At 35.5% G+C, this 21142-nt stretch overlaps 2 protein-coding genes across 7 annotated transcripts in view; one reads left to right on the top strand and one right to left on the bottom strand.

Moving 5' to 3' along the window:
- LOC141436879 (sodium channel protein Nach-like) overlaps positions 1–13411 on the bottom strand; it is a 23672-nt gene extending 10261 nt beyond the window's left edge. Inside the window, exons 1-3 of one of the 5 annotated variants that reach the window (XM_074099974.1) lie at positions 13338–13411; positions 674–880; positions 9–162 (exon numbers count right to left, since the gene is read on the bottom strand). In XM_074099974.1, the coding sequence (XP_073956075.1) occupies positions 9–162; positions 674–864 (345 nt within the window). In that variant the 5' untranslated portion in view covers positions 865–880; positions 13338–13411. Of the gene's footprint in view, positions 1–8; positions 163–673; positions 881–1477; positions 1556–2158; positions 2259–10797; positions 10893–13337 lie in introns of those variants that run through there. The other 4 variants (XM_074099975.1, XM_074099972.1, XM_074099973.1 and 1 more) reach the window with 4 other exon arrangements.
- LOC141436880 (uncharacterized) lies at positions 13261–21142 on the top strand. 2 transcript variants are annotated; one of them, XM_074099979.1, is made up of 3 exons: positions 13261–14581; positions 15130–15159; positions 19510–19597. In XM_074099979.1, exons 1-2 carry the CDS (start codon positions 13885–13887, stop codon positions 15144–15146), a joined length of 714 nt encoding a protein of 237 aa, XP_073956080.1. In that variant the 5' UTR covers positions 13261–13884; the 3' UTR covers positions 15147–15159; positions 19510–19597. The 2 variants fall into 2 exon arrangements, with proteins under 2 accessions (XP_073956080.1, XP_073956079.1); XM_074099978.1 differs by lacking the exon at positions 15130–15159 and having other exon boundaries at positions 19510–21142.

Here is a 21142-nt window from a genome sequence, read left to right as displayed (position 1 = left end):
ATGTTCACCTGGATGTTATTGAACTGTAAAACATGATCTACCATGGTCAGTAGTGTTGTGTTCAGTTGCTTTGGGTACATTTGAAAACGGGGAGACATGTCACTGATAGCATACCGCATAGCATCTAGAACTGAATCCCGGGAGTAGCCATGCGGCAATGTTCTGAAACGAAAGTTGGATATTTTTGTTGGATCATTCACACTATCTACTAGTATCTTCTACCATTTTTTTCGCACTACCGTTGCGAGAAAAAAAGGGAGAAGCTTGCAAAGCTCAATCTTTCACGTGGTGACTTATAAATTAATTGAAATCTTAAAAAGCTTTTAATGATTGTAAGTAGTGAGTAATCAACAAAAGTAAAACATAACAATAAACTAAAAACCGAAGTTAAAAACTTAATATCAACTAAATTAAATCTAAAAAAGGCCCCCGTGGCATGGTGCCCAAAAGGCTGGCAGCATTCCCTCGTTGAATGGCGATGGCGATTCGTTGGGAGAGATAGCTGCCAGCCCTTTGGTCTCCAGTCGTAATTTCGACCAGGCGTTCTTGCACTTCTTTAATTCATTTGTGTGCGCCGGGACCCCAAGTACCCAGGATCTCGAAATCGACAGCAACAAAGTTGTACCTATGCTAAACCGAGACCTTGGTATTTTAATATTTCATAGGCACTTACATATTATCCAAAAACTTTTCGTACCACTCGTTAGTAGAGGGTATTTCAGTACAAAAGGTAATGGCTGGTAGTAGAAGCTCTTCCGTGAGTGCTTGCTTGTTTTTAATAGTCATACGGATAGGGATGTCCAGGAACCGACTAGATAGCATCAGAGTGAACTGTGCGCAGCAGTAGACAGATAACATGAGCATGAGGCACCAGTAGCATCTAAAAAAAGTAGTTCAAGTATGAAAGCGTAATAGACAAGCAAACTCACATTCACGTTTATAATACTACCTGTTACCCGAGACTTCATCTGCGAAGAATTCGTTTTAGTATCACACATTCGCTGGAATTCAGGGTCTCAAATTAACTCCCTACCAAATTTTATTAAGACAGTTTTAGAATTTTAAGCGTGAAAGCGTAACAAACAAACAAACATAGCAGTATTCAGATTCAGATAATAATTAGAAAGTTAAGAATTATGCGTTTATAAGAAAAAGGAGATCGAGAATAGGGTTTTTGAATAAAGAAGAGAAAATATAAGCTGTGGTAGGTAGGTATAAGAAGGTGAAAGAACTCGCACTAAGAAGAAAGGAGTACAGGGCAAGTGCCCAACCGGTTAAGTAACCAACCAGTCATTTTCTATAATGTCGATTGATTGATTTTTGTTTGCCTTTTACTCTATTGTGAAGGGCGGGTAATTGGTTTTCTGATTTAGCACCAAACCTTACCGTACAATACTGGACTTTTGACGGGTAACTTGACATTTATCTCTCTTGATTATTTTAAATAAAAACGCAAAATACCTTCGGCTGTCAATACCTTTTGTTTGTGAATTGACCTCAAATGCTCTTTGTGTGGAAGCTTTGTTAGCACGCCTTTGAGTTCTAGCTGTAATTGGTACCATACCATTGACCTTCGTAATGTTTTCAGAGTCCATCAAAAGTTCGTTATTATATTAATCGTTAATAGTTACATTCTTGGGAAACTTTGAAGATACCCTTTTGAAGGATAATTGAAATTTTGTCGATGCTTGAGTATTAATGAAGTAAAGTTTAATTGATACTAGACATGTATTTTACTTGTGCGGTGAACCATTATCATTTCGAGTTTGAGATTTACATATTGCAAATAGACACATTGTCATTATGAAAATTAGTCAAGCATGAGTCGGTGTTTGCGAAAAATTGTGAACTTTTTAATTTGTCTATCAGCGGCTGTACTCTACGAACTTAAACAGGTAGTCAGTTTGATTTTTTAATTTTGTGTATTTAGATAAATAGTTTTTTTGCTTCTGACTGGACGAAATCTTGGGAATACGGGTTAGACTCACACTAAACCGGTTTTTTAACGATAGTTTATAATAACAACGTTCAAGTTAGGTAAGTACAAAATCTCGCACAGGCCAAATTTTAGCCAAAATTACTGCAATAAGGTTTGGCTGTTTTTGCGATTTTTACATACTTTTTTAAAATTAAATCAGTTATATTTTCTTGTTCTTACCTTGATACGGTATTCTTGTCCTTCACGAGATACTTAACACCATGGATTGAACTCTCCGAACAGAAACCAATTAAAAACTTTTTTGCACAATCCCACATCGTGACGCCCGACGAATGAATAAATAAGTACATGCCATTACGGAAATGCTATTATGTATAATTGAGTTAATAATTTTACTTGGGGTTGGTACAAGTCAAAAAATTTAACGAAGTAAGGCTGTGGACATAACAAACCATTATTGTCAATACGTGTTTTGAAATGAAATAATTTATTTTGCTTTACCCTTTTCTTGGTATTGTAGTATCTTATATGATACATAATTTAGATAATTTTTTTCAAGATATTCTTGTTAGCTCTACAAGAATCCAAACAGGCTTGAATTGAGTAGGTACACTTTGAGGGTTAAAAGCCAAATTGGTTTAAGCAACAATTTTTGAACTTTACAGGAGAGCTATTTAAAAGATATTTTTTTTTTAAATAAAATCATTAAAAAATATTGCTTAATTTAGTCTTCAAAGTACTCTACAATAATTTGTATTAAAATATCGTTTATTTGTATAAAGATATAGTTAATTTCTTTGTTAAAATTGTTAAAAGTATATAGTTAAATTCTGATTTAGAAGTCGCTTAATACAAAATTCCACAATTTGTCTAAATTTCAGTTGAAGGAAAAACGGTTGAAATCCAATAGGTATAGTCTATTATCAGGAAAAAGAAAAATGCTTTAAGTAACTATTATCATAATTTCATCTAAATTAATTTGAATTAACCGACTCATCCAGACAAGGGACAATAATAGAGGACAAACAGCTTATTTTCAATTTAAAGTCAGGGAATGAAAGTATCTCAAACGACTATTGTTTCTAATATCCAGTATAGTATCCAGTATGAAATGCCAATATTATCAAGTTTAAAATCAAGATTGGCCGTTCAGCCATTTTACCTATGGAAGCTTGTACCTGGTAGGTCTAAATTTAAAAAAATAATAGGCGACAATCATCTTAAATAAAAAAGTACCAAAAACAGCTGAAGTCCATAGGACATTTTTTGGCCAAAGCAAAACAGTTGAAGTGCCAAAGTTGTTTAAAACGTATTGAAGCCAAATTGTTTCAAGCGACTATTTTTGTCGATTTGATATTGAAGAAAAAAAGTTTAAGCGAGCTGTCTTTTAATTTTCTGTAAAAAGACAAGTGATTTATCCGACTCGTCCATAGCAAAACAATGTTAACAATAACGCTTTAACAACCATCTAATAATAAAATTAATAAGCTAAAACAACTTATGTACACTTTAACTTAGATACATGTTTTATGTCCTACCCATCCATAATTTTGTGTTGTTTTATGTCGGTTAAACAATGGATTTCGAGATAGTATAATTTGTTGAAGCGCCGAAAAAATGCTCCGAATCGGCCGCGACCCAGACCATTCGACGCAGATAAATTTGCTGGTTCTAAATATAATTATAGGTAGATGTCAATTTCACCCAAAATGTCGCTTAAACCAATTTGGCTTTTAACCTTCGACTTGTTTTAACTTCCCAAGAAAAGGGTTAAGTTTTTAGACCAAAATGTCACGGTGGAATATTCATGATTAGGTATTACCATTTTAAATACTATTTTATTGAATACTATCCCACTAATATTTTAAATTCGAAAGTTAGTAAGTCTGTTTGTTTGTAAACCGCTGAACCTATTTAGGTGAAATTTGAATTTGAATAAGAATAAGAATGGTTTATTAAATTAAATTTGGTATACAGATAGTAAACAAGTATGAGTCCCGAGGAAGGACATAGGATAGTTTTATTAATGCCGAAAAATTGCACAGTTCTCGCGAACAAATTCTACGCAGATAAAGTCATTGCCATCATCTAGTATTAATACAATATAGTAAAAGTATATTAGAGGTAATTTGTAATACATGAACATGAGTAAACGCTACGGTATTAACGTAACATTACGTCCTCGTATCACGCGAACTCATTAATAAATTCATGCGGAAGGCGTAAACTATAGCACTCACAATCACGTCGGTGTTAAGTAGTTACTCGCTCGCTTTCGTTGTAGTCAATTACTTACTAAGTCCTTTAATATTTGACAAATAATTTATATTTTGAACTTGGGTATTTACTTTTAAAAAAGAAGTTAGGTACCGTCGAACAAATTGAATCGTGGAACCTTTGTGCTACGAGTACTAATGTCATGTTGACATCTCATACTTTTGTCAAGGAAATCGTAGTGAAATTTATTATTAAAAGGTTCCACCCTGGGTCATGATTCAATTTGTTCGAGTGTACACTATTTGTTCATGATTTTCCATATATTTCGTCGAAATCAGTTCAGCAATTGTAATACCTATCATTCACACTTGAAGTTCGTTAATTCTTCTCTGTTACAAAAAGCTAATAATAAGAAAATGACTCCTGAATATATAATTATACTTATGTTGCCATTGTAGAAAGTAAGTGACCTACTTTTAATCTAGGCTTAACTAAAACATACAAAAATAAGACAGGGGACTTAGTTTTAAGTTTAGTTTAGTTATTTATTCATTCAATATAAAATACAAAAATGACAGTTAGAAGTTTCAAGTGTTGAAATTGTCAAAGTTAATATAAATTAATTCAACAATAATATAAAAAATTAAATGCTAAGAATGTCGAGTATTGACATAGAAAACTTGTCATAACAAAAAGATAGTAAAATTATAATTAAAAATAATAAAGTTTAATTGAATTTATTAAGAATATAGTACTTAATATGTATACATGGCGCCACCACAAATTACGCCAGAGTTTGATCACCCCTAAGTGCCTGACGCAAGGGATTAGTTCCAATCTCGTAATTAAGTCTGCGATACCCAACATCCCGTCTGCTGCCATCTAGCGGATTATAGACAAATTAACTGTAGATTGCCTGCTCATGCCACCCCCGAGTACGAGAAAATATGGCTGTAGAATGTTACCTTGTAACTGAAAATGAGTAAAACTTCTCATACACGGTTTTAAAAAAGTCACTGATTAGGTACTCATAGTCAGGGACATCCTGTATGTATACTTACATAGGTACGTTCGAAAAACTTACTACGAGCTACGGACAGTCGGGTAAAAGGTGCATTCACTTTTCGACATTTACTAACTGAAATTGGTCATGGATTCAATAAGAGGAAAATCGAGCAAACCGACATCATTGGAGTCAATCCACGCTGATAACTTCATTAAAGTCGCGTTCCGCTCAAAACGGGAGAAAACGGGAAAAACGGGCAATCCCACTCGTGATTGGCTATTCAAAACGGTTTCCGGGATATCATAGAAATGGTGATTGAATTGATTGATTTAGCTCCCCTTCGGACTCAGGTGGTTTATTGTAAGATTTGCTGTCTAAATAGTCATAATGAACTGATTTAGTTGAGTGAGGGACGCATCATTTTAAATTAGACAAGCTCTTCCTCTGTTTAAAAGCTTGTCGCAAGATTTACGATAATAAGTATGCACGAGTAAATCTCGCGACAAGCTTTAAAATATCGTAATAAATTTGTTTAATGTAATAAAATGATTAGTTTCGATTACCTTAATGATTTTATAAATCCCGCTTTGTTTTTAAAAATTAAAACGAGGATATGAAACATAATGTATTTTTATCACAATTTAATGCAAAAGTAAACATCAAAATATCAAAAGAGCGTGGTGTGTAGAATGAACAAATTGATTCGATCATTCATCTCTGTAAAATCTCTTAGATCCTTAAGCTGATGTAATACGGGCTACAATCCAAAATTCATGAGTTCGAGCAGTGAATGTACTTTGTCAGCTATAAGCCTATCTCATCACAAAGCCCTTCAGGTTCATTAGGCATTTTCGTTTGAAAACGCTTTCTAAAAACCTCCCTACCTTTACGAGTTGAACCCACAAATTGCCTATTCAGAATAAAGCTATGTACCTACCGAAAGTCATCAGCGTTTGCCATGACTGTGCAGAAATTGTAGGGATTCTTTCCTTTTCGAAAAGAGATTGGGTGGAAAATCGTGGAGTGAAATTAAAAAAATAATGTGGGATTTTTGAATATATATGTACTTTATAAGGTACTGATAGAACAATCGATCTAGCTAGGTTTTATTACAGGAAAAACGCGCGTTCTTGAACTTTAGTCCGAGCGAAGCTCAATTATATTGTCCAGATAGTATTCATTAAATTGACCACTTATACTCGTAGATAGGTGATATTAACTTGGGCTTTGAACTTTATTTTTGTTTGCTATGGGTATATATTTATAACGTATTCGATTTTTTGATATGTTTGCAGCCTTAATGAATGATCCGTTTCATCAAGGCACGCATTCCGATAATATTCGTAATTCAATAAGTTCCCCTTAAGCAATGAATGCTTCCAATTGACTTCCAATCTGCATTCACTGGCTCGTACAATTCGTACATGTGATAAATAACTGAGCGCTTTGCTGTGTTTGCTGTGAAAATTTACAGCACAGACTGAATATTCAATCCACTCTGAAAATGATACCCATACGACGCCGCAAGTGAAATTCTATCTTGTTGATTTATACTTGTAGGAATTTGAGCAAAGTAAATGAAATACTTTGTCACTTTACTTGTTTAATGAACTAATTACGTGGGTTCACCAAAATAATGCTTGCCGGTGTTGCTGCGAGTGAAAAAGCAGAGAGAGAAAGCAGAGAGAGAAAGAGAGAGAGAGAGAGAGGCGCCATTGAACGCGTTGCGAGAAAGAAAAACATTTTTTTATATGATGGGGGGAAACAAGCAGGCAGATCTTCTGACGGAAAGCAAAGCTATATCTTAGAATGCTCGTTGAGTGTGTCAATTCATAACCTAACCTATCAATATCTCAAAAACAGCTGAACCTGAGCTGAGCTGATTTTGATAAAACATGTCTAAGAACCATCGCTAGAAAACTTGCTTTCAAATAACAAAAACTGCATTCAAAGCTACGGTGCCACAGACAGACACACAGACACACATAGCGGTCAAACTTATAGTTATAAAACCCTCTTTTTGCGTCGGGGGTTAAAATAATGCATCATTTTAATTAAGACGTTCCAGAACGTTGCAGGTGGTAGGACCTTGTGCAAGGTCCGCCCGGATTGCTACCACCATCTTGCTCGCTAATCCTGCCGTGAAGCAGCTGCTTGCACTGTTGTGTTTCGGCGTGGAGAGTAAGACAGCCGGTGAAATTACTGGCACTTGAGGTATCCCATCTTAGGCCTCTAGGTTGGCAACGCATCTGCAATACCCCTGGTGTTGCAGATGTTTATGGGCGGTGGTGATCTCTTACCATCAGGAGACCCATTTGCTCGTTTGCCATCCAGTCAAATAAAAAATAAATAAAAAAAAAAGAAGTTGAATTAAATCTGTTAAATATTTCATTCGCTATTGATCTAAGAGTGCGAAAAATAAAACATTTGTGAGACGTCGTCAACGAAAAAGCGGAGAGAGGCAGACTAGAGAGAGGCGCAACTGAACGCGCATGGCGAAAATGAAAAATTAAATTTGCTTTTGCAGCTAATCACGATATCACACACCTAATGCATGACACTTGATACACATGACCAAGTATTATGATCAGGGTTCGTAAAATGCGAGCAAAATTCATTGAAGTTAGGGTTAAGAATCGTAATGGTCATAAGTCATTTCAACCTATTTTGCTCACATTTTACGATCTCTAGTCATAATTCTTGCCACGGGTAGAAAAGGATCTACAGGCCGAGCACATTTCCTGGGCGGAATCACAGAGATCAGGCGCGTTGGCTCGTTGGAAGCTAGGATCCGCTTCAGGTCGCTGAGCGGAGTAGGTATGTTTATATTTATCTTATCTCTATATTAAATATATTGACCCGGATAACTCATGCAGCAGTCGCTGAGTCGCGTTGCTCCGAAGACGAAGGGCTACGGATTAGCCCGAAATATGTCGAGCTAAACTCGATTTAAGACGTGAGTTATCCGGGACAATATATTTAATATGAGTGAGTCTCACGGTAGTTTCATGTGCAAAATTATCTTATCTCTTTTTACTCGTAGGGTTCTAAAGTCCTTCAAGGACCCAAGGTTATAGTTTCACCAAGACCGGCCATAAAACGGCCTGTCTGCGCATTAGCTTAAGCACGTTAGTGTGAGAAAACTGTAATTTTTCTTGGCAAAACGTATGCTTTTAAAATGAAAAGTGAAAAAAGTAGTTTTTTTCTCTTCTTGGCATTTTTACTAGAATATCAACTTATATAACTATATGACAATTTTGGCACCTAAATCGGCTAGGGGACTACAGAAATACCTAATATTTTCAGAATACTGAAAACTAATGAAATAGTTTTTCTAGGCTTGCTTCTGCTCCGGATATAATTTCGTAATTTGTAAATAAACATCGGTAGAGCAGGTGCAACGCTACCGAATTTTATTGGAATTCTGTGCACGTTGGATATTTTCTTATTATTTTTTCTAGCTTGCACTGTTGTGTTTCGGCGTGGAGAGTAATACAGCCGGTGAAATTACTGGCACTTGATGTATCCCATCTTGGGCCTCTAGGTTGGCAACGCATCTGCAATACCCGTGGTGTTGCAGATGTTTATGGGCGGTGGTGATCTCTTACAATCAGGAGACCCACTTGCTCGTTTTCCATCCAGTATAATAAAAAAAATGTTTTTATATAAATAATTGATTACAGACTGTAAAGAACAATTGCTTATTGGTTACTAAGTATGATTACATGTACTCAAAACTGTAAATAAATGCATAGTACCTTTTGCTATATAGGTACATCCATTTAACACATTGTACTGTTTTGAATTACCTTCCGTCATTAATGATCGTAAGTATCAGAAGTTTGGAGTGCTTTGCGTATTTTAACCAACCAATAACCAAATTAACACTGTTTCCACCAGAGATGTGCAAGGAACGTGTTTGCGCATAATTCGGGCCATTACAAATCAAAATCACTTAAAAATCTTTTATGTCAAAGTGCTAAAGTTTTCCTACATACTGTTGAAACTCATCATCATCATCGTCGTCGTCATCATCATCAGTCAGAAGACGATCACTGTTTGAACCCCATAAACTTCGCGATATTTTCAGTCCACCCAGTGGGAAACCTTTCATATAATAGAAGAAGCACGTCAAAGCCCGGGAGTGGAAGCCCTCACGTACAAGGTTTTATGTAGTTTCACCTGTTCCGTTGTCTATCAATAGTCAAATCTTGCAAGTTAAATTTGACCAAATTCCAGTAGTCAGATTAGCTTGGAATTTGGAATACTTATGTAAATTTCATGATAATACAATAATCTGGTAGTCCGGCCAGGATCGTCTTCGCAGGATGGAACTCTTCAACGGTTAATTTTATCGACTTAAAATTTAGTATTGCAAATGTAGTGACAATGCAAGTATAGTCGGCAAAAAGTACAGTCAGCAAAAAAAGCTTGTAAGTATTAAAAGTGATTTTTTTACCAAAAACTTACTTTATTACAAGCTTTAATTTATTATCACCTGTCCCGTTGTGTATCTTTCTGTATCCAGCAGTCGGACTGACTTGAAATTTGGCATACTTATATGTAAATTGCGTAACAATACAGTAATCTAGTAGGTAGTGACCACTTGGTAGTCTGGCCAGGATCGTCTCCGCAGATCTGCAAATGCAGTTTGGGTGACAATGCAAATAAAGTCGACAAAAAGTACAGTCAGCAAAAAAGCTTATATTAAAAATTAAATTATTACCAAAAACTTGTTCAGGAACCAAGCCCATTGCCATGCTTCCTCACTACAAATACGAACTAAAAAATTCACCGTCAGCAGTTTCGAAAGCACAGAATTCAACGCCCTCTGCATATTTTAATACGCAGCCAAATGCGGCGAAGCGCGAAATGGAAATCTTTCTGGATTGTAACTGGCTGGAACTGGAATGCAATATCGAAATACAGCCTTTCGAAAATCATCGGCGATAAAATGTATTGACAATTTTACCTGTGAAATGCTTTGAGGTCTTTGCAACACAGGTATATATTAGTATATTAGTATATAGTAGTAGATCAGTCTGTAAACTTATTTATTAGGAAATTGCCAAAAAAAATTGACAGGGGTCCGCTGAATTGTTTAAATTGTGAAAGTGGTCCGTGACTGCAAAAAGTTTACAAAACCCTGTCTTAAGGTGAAGCAAGCACTCAAACGGAACTGCAGGCATCAACGATCTAACTTCTACATTTTAAATGACATACTTGTAACTGCTCTCTTTACTTCGGTGGCTGACCTAGATCAGCTTACTTTGGTATATATATCACTTACCGAGTGTTCGCCAATTCGTCAATTTAGTTAGTGAAGTTATTAACGCCTGCATGAATATGAGTGTATTATGGATGGTTAAGCAATATGTACTAATTAGTGCTATTTAGTTTTTGCAGGCGTTTTATTTATGTTTTAGAATTACCTATTGGTTTTATATTCCTAGTTTTGTATAAAGACATAAGTGTTAACCACTATGCTATGTGATGGCTAAGCATCGACTGACTATATCGATGATAATATCTGAGGCTGTACTGTCTACGGGATGACGTTCGCAATCGCATTCACATTTTATTTTATACCCTCATCTTATATAGTGTGACAAATGGAAGCGGTGAAAATGATTACCTATGATTCCAAGTATGTAAACAGTAAGGCCTCTGTTGCAGCTGTAGTATCACGCTTAACTTTAAGCCGGCCAATAATAGTGCAGGTCAGGAATTAAGTGATATGTGTATTGACAGTGCCGGATTAAGACTATTATTTTCATGACAACCCTCCTTCCCCTCCCCCATCCATAAGTAGCCGTAACCAGCCTTACCTTTTTTGTGCTGTTTATGGTGCCCCTAAGACGTGATGTCCTAAGCCATTGCTTAATTTTATAGGTACCTATTATTAAATATTATATATTTTTAAATTTATTATTTGATAGAAGATTTAACGGCAATTCTCACTTTACTAATATAAAAAAATTAAAAGTATTGTCTGTCTGTCTGTTACCTCTTATTCACGCTTAAACTGATGACCGATTTAAATAAAATTTGGTATGGAGCTCAGAGTATGAGACCTTTATTTTTATTTATTCATTTAACATAGTACAATCTACAGGTAGGTATTACAAAGACCTTAAAAAGGACATAGGATACTTTTTTATCCCGAAAAATTGCGTAGTTCCTACACACGGGATAGCGATTAATAAAATAAATTCTTCGCCGACTAAATGTGGGCCACAGGACAGTTGCTTTATGTATAAAAATTTAATTAAGACTAAAATTTTCTAATACTGGAACAGATCTTACGACCACTTTCCCAAACCTCAAAGCACCTAGCGCTACCACAAATCCACCTCTCGTTTTTCTCTTACCGTGTCTCTATCACACTAACCTAGTTAGAAAAGGATACACATTACGTATCAACGAAATTATTAGCGTAACCTTTGCTTCCTCGTTATTGGAAATGCAATTAGAGCGGAATACTTATTAGGTAGGTTATCCACATCTGCCGCAAATAGCAAAATCTATAGTTTAATCTTTTAATAAGACCAGGCCAGATGTTGTACGCGATCTTGATAAATAAGAAAGTATTGGAAATTTTATAAAATCGGTAGGTACTATTAACAATACGAGGTTAAGAATATTATTTTTGTTTCCGAAACAGGAATTTTGTCTCACAGAGTGTACTAAATAATAATTAGGTAGGTACATGTGCGAAAAATTGTGAATACGCGTGTGTGTTTGTTTCGAGCTACAGCGTGTATTTTTGATACTACCTCAAACTTTAAGGATAGTTAGTGAAGGCCCTAGCTTCAAACAAACACACATTTTATTATGTTTTAATAAAAAAATTAGACTTATTATTTTCCTTATATACAAAATCAATTAGCAAGCAATGTATCCATGCCACTACTTTGTTTTTATTCAAAACGTCGCACTTTTTGACGTCACAGCTGTCATAGAACGCTCTTCTCGTGCTCTCTCTCGTATCAAATTATTGTATGTGTTACATTGCTGCTCAAAAATATTTCAAAAATTAATTACGCTCTGGTAGTTAATTCTAAATTAACAATTTGTTTGGATATCGGTTCACAGCACCTAAATCTTCGTCTGGTTACAGTTTGCGGTAGTATCAAAAATACACGCCGTATAACGGCTGGACTGGAGAATAGTAAGTAATAGTTTTGACTGTTAAATCTAAGATGATTTTTCGCAAAGGGTTTTCCTCAACGTTGGATGAACAACACGATGTAAGTTTTAAAATAATCATGAAAATTTAGTAAAAAGTCACGAAATTTTATGTCAACTGCCAGGCTTAATAGTTAATGCAAGCGAAACCGCGGTTAAAGGCTCTACTTGAAAGGTTTACGTAATTAACTAAATGTATACAAACTTTGGCTGCCCGATTTGGCACATTCAAGGATTTAAAACATTTTACTTAGCTGGGCCAATCAACTATTTTTCCGACACTTTGGGCGTATCCTGCGTTACCAAAATTGTCTCTGGCGTTACCAAAAAATCGTACTTCCAACAAGATATTTCACGGTTTAATAGGTTGAACTTACGTAAGATGGCATGTATTCATGTAGGTAACCAACCATCTATTAAATTACAGAAAAACATTCCCCAGCCCAGCTATCATTGTAAAACGAGCAAGTGGGCACAGTAATTTTATATTCCGCATATTCATAGCCAATTCAACCGTTAGTACAGTAGGCAATAAGCAGACGGTTGTAAAATTAAGCAATCGTCGGTTCGTAACCGTAAGCATTCCTAACACTACGAATAATCGTAATCGTAAAGTGATCTAAAAACGGACCATCTTTACGTGTAAGTGTTATGGTTGCTAGTTGCTACAGTGTAATTTATAACTACGTGTGAATACGTGTAGATGGCGCTGAAGTTAAACTGGGTACAAATGTAATTTCATATTTTTTTAGATTGCCTTAGCTATTTTGGTAAGTACTACTACTTTCATTTTTACAAACATCTTCAGTGAATATCATAAAACAATAAATATCCTAATTTTATTATTAGTGACAAGAAGATAATTGGTAGTGTCAAAAATACTGCAAAGTACCCACACGTAAAATCAAATTATGTATACATTATAGTGGCAAACAAATAACACCCAACCATAAAGTGATATATTATATTAATTTTGTACAAACGTACCAAGTTTAATATCACGAAAGTGTTCATAATCGTTATCAATCCGTAGTTAAATTAAATTAACTACGACAACCCTTATCGGAGTGATACAAACTGCGATCAATAACGAGATAAACAATGAAATAATAACTTATCAGTAGACCACTTCAATTTAGACCAGAAATGTGACTTTATGAAATATTCACTTTAGTGCACACACACGCGGCCGAATAACGCTCTCATAAAATGATAAGCTAGTAATTTCAAAACAAAGGTATCCCCTGTTTGAGTGGAATCGACGTGTGTGTTGTGTACGTACAGGAGCTACTACTAGCGAGGTCAACCCTGGCCAGACTCGCACATGCGCAGAGGGTAGTAACCAGTCCACCTCTCACAAAACACGGCGCGACGCATCACAGACACTAACTCTTAAATCAACCAAAAAAAAACAACAAAAACGACGTAAATTACATGAAAGCTGTGCAAGTTTCTCCAGATTATCACATAGTGCGCGGACAGGAGCACACGTACGCTCTCAGATAAAACAAACCAGTGCGCCTGCTATGTAAACATGAACGATCGGAAGATCTTGATATTTATCCCGTTCGTGATCCTTTACTGCTTGTACTGTATCAATATGTGGTTCACAAAAGAAGTTGACGTTGTGGAAGAAAACAAACCTGTGGTTACTCAGTTACCTGAAATAATAGACGCACCGGACGTACCCATTATCGAGAAACAGGTGACTATCAAAACAATAACAAATTTCATCCCGTTATTCATCTACAACGCATGCAGTATCTTAGACGTGTTTACTGAAAAACCGATCATTAGTATCAAAGTAAACAGAACGATGTTGAAGGAATCTGACGGAAGCAATCATACGATCGCAGTCATTGGCATTATGGTGTTCCTTGTAGCTCTGGCTATAAATGCTATTATGGATGTGCTCAAAGTGAAAGAAGAAGAAAAAGAAAGGAGGAAGTTAAATCCAAGCGGAGAAAGAAGACAATCATTGGCCGAATTCGCTAATAAAAAACATTTTAGGCGACAGTCAAGCAAATTCGGACTGCAGTTGTTTCAAATTGCTGAATCTACACCAAGTAATGATGAAGAAAAGACTAGCCGACGTCAAAGTCGTCCTTACACCCGAGGGGACTCCACCAACTCCTATTTGTCAGACAGAAAGACCCAGCCTGACAGTTCAACGCCTACAGAATCTACAGAACCCAGGCTTGTGAAGAGGCAATCCGTTTCTAAGCTCTTTGGTATGTTTTTATCTATTTAAAGGTGGATATTTTTAACTCGATCTTTATTGTTGACACACAATAATGCAAGTACGCTGAAGCGCTTTCCTTGAATTGAAATAAAAACAGTTAATCAGTAAAATTCTGATAGTTGATAAACTAATTAAAATTTGATACGGTAATACTGTGAGTATTTTAAATCATACTTTATGACTACTCAAAGACAAATAAGATAATGGTACAAACGTATTTAACTTTCTTTATAATAGTCTTAAAAACTATTGAACCGTTTGATTTTGAACCACTTATGAGAAACAATAAGGCACATTCACTAATGTTTTGTAAACATGGGTAAAAAAGATTTCAAAAGCACTTACATTTGTTTAACTAATGGTGGTAGTACCTATATCAGCCGTCTGTAAGCGCCAATAAACAATTGGATTCGCTAAATCTAATCTAAACAGCGCTTCAGCATGTTTGGTTGAATGTTCAAAGAGAATGTCGATGTATTTCATACTGTCTAATCTATCTCTTCTTTCACTATTTAATTTATTATGTTTCGAAACAAGGTCTGTCTGACGACTGAAAAAGATTTTCAGGTATGTTTTAAATTTTTAATTGCCATCAATATTTTTCGCCGAAAGGCATTCGATAAGTTAATTAAGTTTTCATATCGAATCGAAGCCGACGGCGATATACTTTGATGACATAACATATTGATCTTTTTGCTTTTATTGTATCCTGGTATTTTGTCTGCACTCCCCCGAGAGTCCCATTGTTTTATTGTGTTGATTATTTATGTTTTATTACTATTTTGCGATGATATGATATTATATAAGTAATAACTGCTTTTATACGGGTATGATTTTTCGCCTCGTTTTGTTTTTGTTTTTGCCAGTAGGTAAGAATAATTGAGGGAGGTGAAAGATATAAGGAAGATTAGGTATCTCCGTGTTGAATTAACTTACAAATAAGAGAGTAATTTCAAAATATTCCATTTCATTTTGATTCAATCGGTAAAAGTAAACTAGATTAAACATCTCTCTAATCTTCCTGGTAATATTTATCCTGCGCTTTCAATTTACGCAATGTTTTTTTCTGTTTTTCTTATCAACTACCCAGCCCCTTTATTCATAGATATGCTTAGTTACTCGCTTTAAGCAGTGAAAAAAAAATTGTAATGTGTTTGACGATTTTTTCAGTACAAAATTAAAGTTTCTCCTTAATTAATCTGTGGAATATTGACGACATTGACTCAGTGGCTTGAATGTGTCATTAAATTTAGACTGTTTAAATTAAATAACAAACTTAAACTGAGCTCAGATACAATTATCTCAATAGCTGGAAACACTAATTTTATATCACGAAAAAAAAAATCTCCTTGTATGCAAGATACAGCATAAGCGAATAATACCTATCGTTTTTTTAACCGACTTCAAAAAAAGGAGGAGGTTATCAAATTCGGTTGTATATTTTTGAATAAATAAAGGAGTCAAAAGGTAAGAAGTATCTTAGCCGCACGATAGCACCAACCTACATATATGAAATTGAATGGGAATATGCACTTATAACTTTACTCGTTTATGTCCGCGACTTCGCCCGCGCAGAATTAGTAGTAGTTTAAACCTTTTTTGATCCCTCAGGAACCATATATTACTTATTTCAGAAAACCGGCCAAGAGCGTGTTGGACACGCCCGAAATAGGGTTCCGTAGCCACTACGAAAAAATTAAGTAATATTTTTAAAGAATTTCGTATTTTCTACAGAATATTCCAAGTTTAGGTATTTTTTATACCTTAGGCTACTGTTTACTCTTAAACTACTAATAATTCTCGGGGGGACGCTAGATTTTAATGAAAATTTGCAATTTAAAGTTGAATACTTTGCAAACAAATCACTGAATCGAAAAATCGTTTTAGCAACCCCCTAATGGTATTAAAAGACCTATCTAAAGATAGCCCACACCACAAGGTTGGATGAGAAAAAATAACACCGACCAAGAGCGTGCCGGACACGCCCGAAATAGGGTTCCGTAGCCATTACGAAAAAATTAAGTATTATTTTTCTAAGGATTTCGTATTTTGTAATAATAATTCTCAAGAAAACTTAACCGTTATAGTTTTCCTTCAAAGTTTGATATACTTACTACCATCCTGATTTTTTTCAAATTTTTCCACCCACCGGTTTAGGTTTTAGAGGGGGGGACGCTCGATTTTAATGAAAATTTGCACTTTAAAGTTGAATATTTTGCAAACACATCACTGAATCGAAAAATCGTTTTAGCAACCCCCTAATGATTTTAAAAGACCTATCCAACTATACCCTACATTACAAGGTTGGATGAGAAAAAAAATCACCCCCACTTTACGTCAATGGGAGGTACTCTAAAAAAATTGTTTTTGAATTTTTATTCTACCATTTTGTTGACATACTTTACATATATATTCGTGCAAAATTACAGCTTTCTGGCATTGATAGTCTCTGAGCAAAGCCGCGGACGGACAGACAGACAGACATGGGGTTCCGTTTTTGCCATTTTGGCTACGGAACCCTAAAATTACCCCCATTTTACGTCTATAAGAGGTAGGTACTCTAAAAAATTTTTTTCTTTTTTAAATTTTTTATTGTACCATTTCGTCGGCATAGTTTACATATAAATTCGTGAAAATGACAGCTTTCTAGCATTGATAGTCCCGGAGCAAAGCCGCGGACGGACAGACACCGACAGACATGGCGAAACTATAAGGGTTCCGTTTTTGCCATTTTGGCTAAGGAACCCTAATAAAAAGTCGACTATAATAATAATAATACAGTCGCTTATAATGGCATACAGGTAATACAGGTATATATTACCTGTATGCCAAATTTCATGAAATCCGTTCAGCGGTTTTTGCGTAAAAGAGTAACAAACATCCATCTTTCGCGTTTATAAAATTAGTAGGACTAGTATAGTATCTATCGAGTGAACAATTAAAAACAGCGAATTTGCCACTCACGATCGACTGACCCCATGATTATATTCCAAATGACTAATCAAAGGATTCTCCATGAATTCGATAAATTTAACAGCAATAATGTGCTCATATTGAGCAATCGATTTCGCGTGCCTAAGTACGATATGTTAATTGGATGTATAACAAGTAGATACCTAATTGGTTTACGACATCAGAAAATCAGAAAATCAGTTTCAATTTCAATCTTTACTAATATTATAAATGCGAAAGTAACTCGTCATACCTTTTCACGCTAAAAGAGCAGAACGGATTTAGATGAAATTTGATATGTAGAATGTTCGAGACCTTGGAAAGGACATGGATAGTATTTATCCCGGAAAACTACAGGTGGTAGGACCTGGATAGTGTTTATCCCGGAAAACTACATGTGGTGCTTGTGCAAGGTCCGCCCGGATTGCTACCCCGATGAAATTACTGGCACTTGATCCCATCTTAAGCCTCTAGGTTGGTAACGCATCTGCAATAGCCCTGGTGTTACAGATGTTTATGGGTGGTGGTGATCTCTTACCATCAGGAGACCCACTCGCTCGTTTTCCATACAGTCGAATAAAAAGTCGAATCAAAAAACCGCAAGATCTGCCCCCCAACAAAACATTGCAAATAATTAATAAAAGCTTGTAAATAACTTACTCGAAATGTGTAATTTCAAAACAGGCCAAAACAAAACAAAACAGGACAAATTTAGCTTAAATAATACCTAGGTGAGAACAAAAGATGCCTAGATAATTAAAATTAATACTAGACTACCTTGCTGCATGCTACGTTTCCGACTTAACAAATTACATAATAGAATGCACGACTTCTTGAGAATCCCGCGTGCTGGAAATTCAATTAAGATTATTCCTTAATGAACTTATGTGTGGAAACCTGCAGAAGTATTTTCCTAGGTATCCTCACAGCTTGTATGGTGAGATGCATTATCCCATTCCCGCAGTTGATTAAGTATACGAGAATTAAGAGGATAACAATAAAGATTTTTCAAGTCAAGATAGACTTGAGAAGATAAAACAAAACATTTATAAAACAACTAATTAACAATGAAAAACAAAAAAATATCTTTAAAAATGTCAGTCAGCGGCATAGTTCCCAGGACGACGGAAATAGCTGCCTATCTTCTAGTCTCCAGTCGTCTATACCAGACGCGAAGAAATCTCTTGAAAGAGTTCCTTCGCGCCTGGACCATGGGGCCTATGGAGGCCTAGATGATGTTTATCAAAAAAATTAAGGATCGTAATGTAAATGATACCTAACGGACAGAAAATAAAGATGGTCACTGTGATACTCGTTTCTACCGGTTGAACCACCTAGTTATTCCGGTTGACCGGTTCAGAGCCATTTGTGTACAGTAGGTAGGCGCAACTGAAAATGTCGCTCGGACGGAACTCGTCGGTTTTTTGCGTTTTCTTGAAGATTCATAAGAGAAAGAAAAAGAAAACTGATCTTCTGTTTCTAGTTCCGAACAACATTATAGCAAACTACTTTTCTGTGTGAAAACTTACATCAAAATTGAGGTTTTGCTTTTCCATCTTTTCTTCTGAATTAGACTCATTTTTTTCTGTTTGTTCATAAGTTAGAGAAGTACCTAGTTACAAGTGTTGCTAATAAACGGGGTATTTTATAGTTAATGTCTCCGTATACATATAAGCTTTATAGACCAATTTGCTGTGTCTTAGCAAAATCTCCAATTCCCATATTACAATCTATGCTTTTCTCGTTTCGCAAATATAGTGCTTTCTTCAGAATTAGGGTGAAAACCCACTACCAATTCCGCCCACACTTATGTTCTTTACCCAGTGTGTAAGTTTCGTATGTAAGTTATACTTATAAACTAACATAATTCTTCGTCTTCTATAGAACGGGCGCAGTGGATTTTCGCTCCAATACCGCAATATTGAACCAGCTGACAGAACCTAATGCCATCTTCGTTCCTCGCAGGAGCTCGTCCGGTCCCAATGGTGCGGCGCTCTTCCTTCCCCGCGCTGCCTCTCAACCCTGACGTGCAAGCGCTGATGCTGGGCCACAGGCAACCATCAGTCGACAGCGACGACGAGGGCGATGGAAAAGGCCGAAGAGTTAGAATTATAAGGCGCTATTAGGTCTTCATATCTTCGAAGTTTAAGACCTGACTAACATATTGCTCGATGACTTGGGACAAAAATAAAAGGGCTAGATAGTTTACGTACCTACCTAATTGTGGCTCGGTGGGATTTTTTGCTCGTATGTCACTTTAATTTACGTAGTAGAACGACCAACACTCGAGCATAAATGCTCGCTGAGCCAAAAATACGCAAACTTATTACTTATTACATAGACTGATAGATTTAGATCTATCTATCTATATTTGAGGATTAAAAGGCGCTATTAGGTCTTCAACTCTTCGAAGCTTAGACCTGATTAAGTACCACAATGGCCGATGACTCGTGACAGGTTTGTGACGCTTCCTATGGAACCACCGTTGTGAACCATGAGTTCTTACTGAAAACTAATCGTTAATTTTAAATGTCCCTCATCCATGCCAAATTAATCTAATGAAAGCCTTACGCTTTTACCTGAGCCAATAAAAAAATAATTTAGGATAAACTTCGGTGGAATCGGGACGGAAGCATTCAAAATTAACCAATCACACAGAGGAGTTACTTCAAAAACCGAAGTTCGTATCGTACTATCCTATGAGATGATAAAACGAAAATCATCGAACTTCGTTTGTATGAAGTCTAGAGATGAGCGAAGAGAGGGTGAAAAACGTACAAGAAATGTGATGTTTCATGCCCTATTGTACTTTTTTTCTAATAGAAGCGTACCATTAACATATAAATTATTTCCATAACATCGCGAATTAATTCCTTCACTAGGTACTACGAGTATTATTACTTCTAGTTTCTGAAACGTATTTAAACATGGGACGATTAAAATTTAATTTGAGATTTTTTGTTATTGTTTAACTTCTTTTAGCTTTCAATCAGCACTATAATTTGTAATAGTACCTATTATTATAGAGATACTCGTACAGTATTATTAGTTACCTATTTTGTAATTTAGTTTATGAATATCATATCAGAAACTACAGACGTAGGTAGTTAAAGTTACTACTTTATACCAAAGGACAAAGTGTGTATTTAAATTATTTAGGTAAAATACTTTTAAGGTCCCCGGACTTTTGTAAGTACATAACATACATATTTATTTTAAGGATCTCTTTATATTACATTTTAATTTACATATTTTATTCAATGATTCCTCATTGTAGGTACAGTCGATGTCAAAGATTTACACTTTACTACCTTGTCGCTGTCACTTCATGTTTGAACTTTTGTACAAAATTGACAGATGGCATACAGTGACAAGGTAGGTACAAGTGTAAAGATATCTTAGACCTCGCCTCGACGTAACTTAGATACGAGGAAGTCAGTGTGTGATAAAAATAGGTCTAAATATAAATAAACGTATTGTGTATAATAATAATAAAAGATATACATAAAGAATTTAACATATCTTTAGAAAATGCGTACTTGAAAGTCTGAGAAACTCTACTGTCTAATGAATAAATGTGATAAGTAACTTTACCAAA

This window comes from Choristoneura fumiferana, chromosome 17 (genome assembly GCF_025370935.1).
Source record: "Choristoneura fumiferana chromosome 17, NRCan_CFum_1, whole genome shotgun sequence".
Classification (NCBI taxonomy): domain Eukaryota; kingdom Metazoa; phylum Arthropoda; class Insecta; order Lepidoptera; family Tortricidae; genus Choristoneura; species Choristoneura fumiferana.
This window is presented reverse-complemented; position numbering and strand designations above follow the sequence as displayed.

Bases quoted from the DNA above. Each gene is read 5' to 3' on its own strand.
- LOC141436880 (XM_074099978.1), top strand. From the start codon at position 13,885: ATGAACGATCGGAAGATCTTGATATTTATCCCGTTCGTGATCCTTTAC. The intron at 14,582-19,509 runs GTATGTTTTTAT...CGTTCCTCGCAG, and splicing joins ATCCGTTTCTAAGCTCTTTG to GAGCTCGTCCGGTCCCAATG.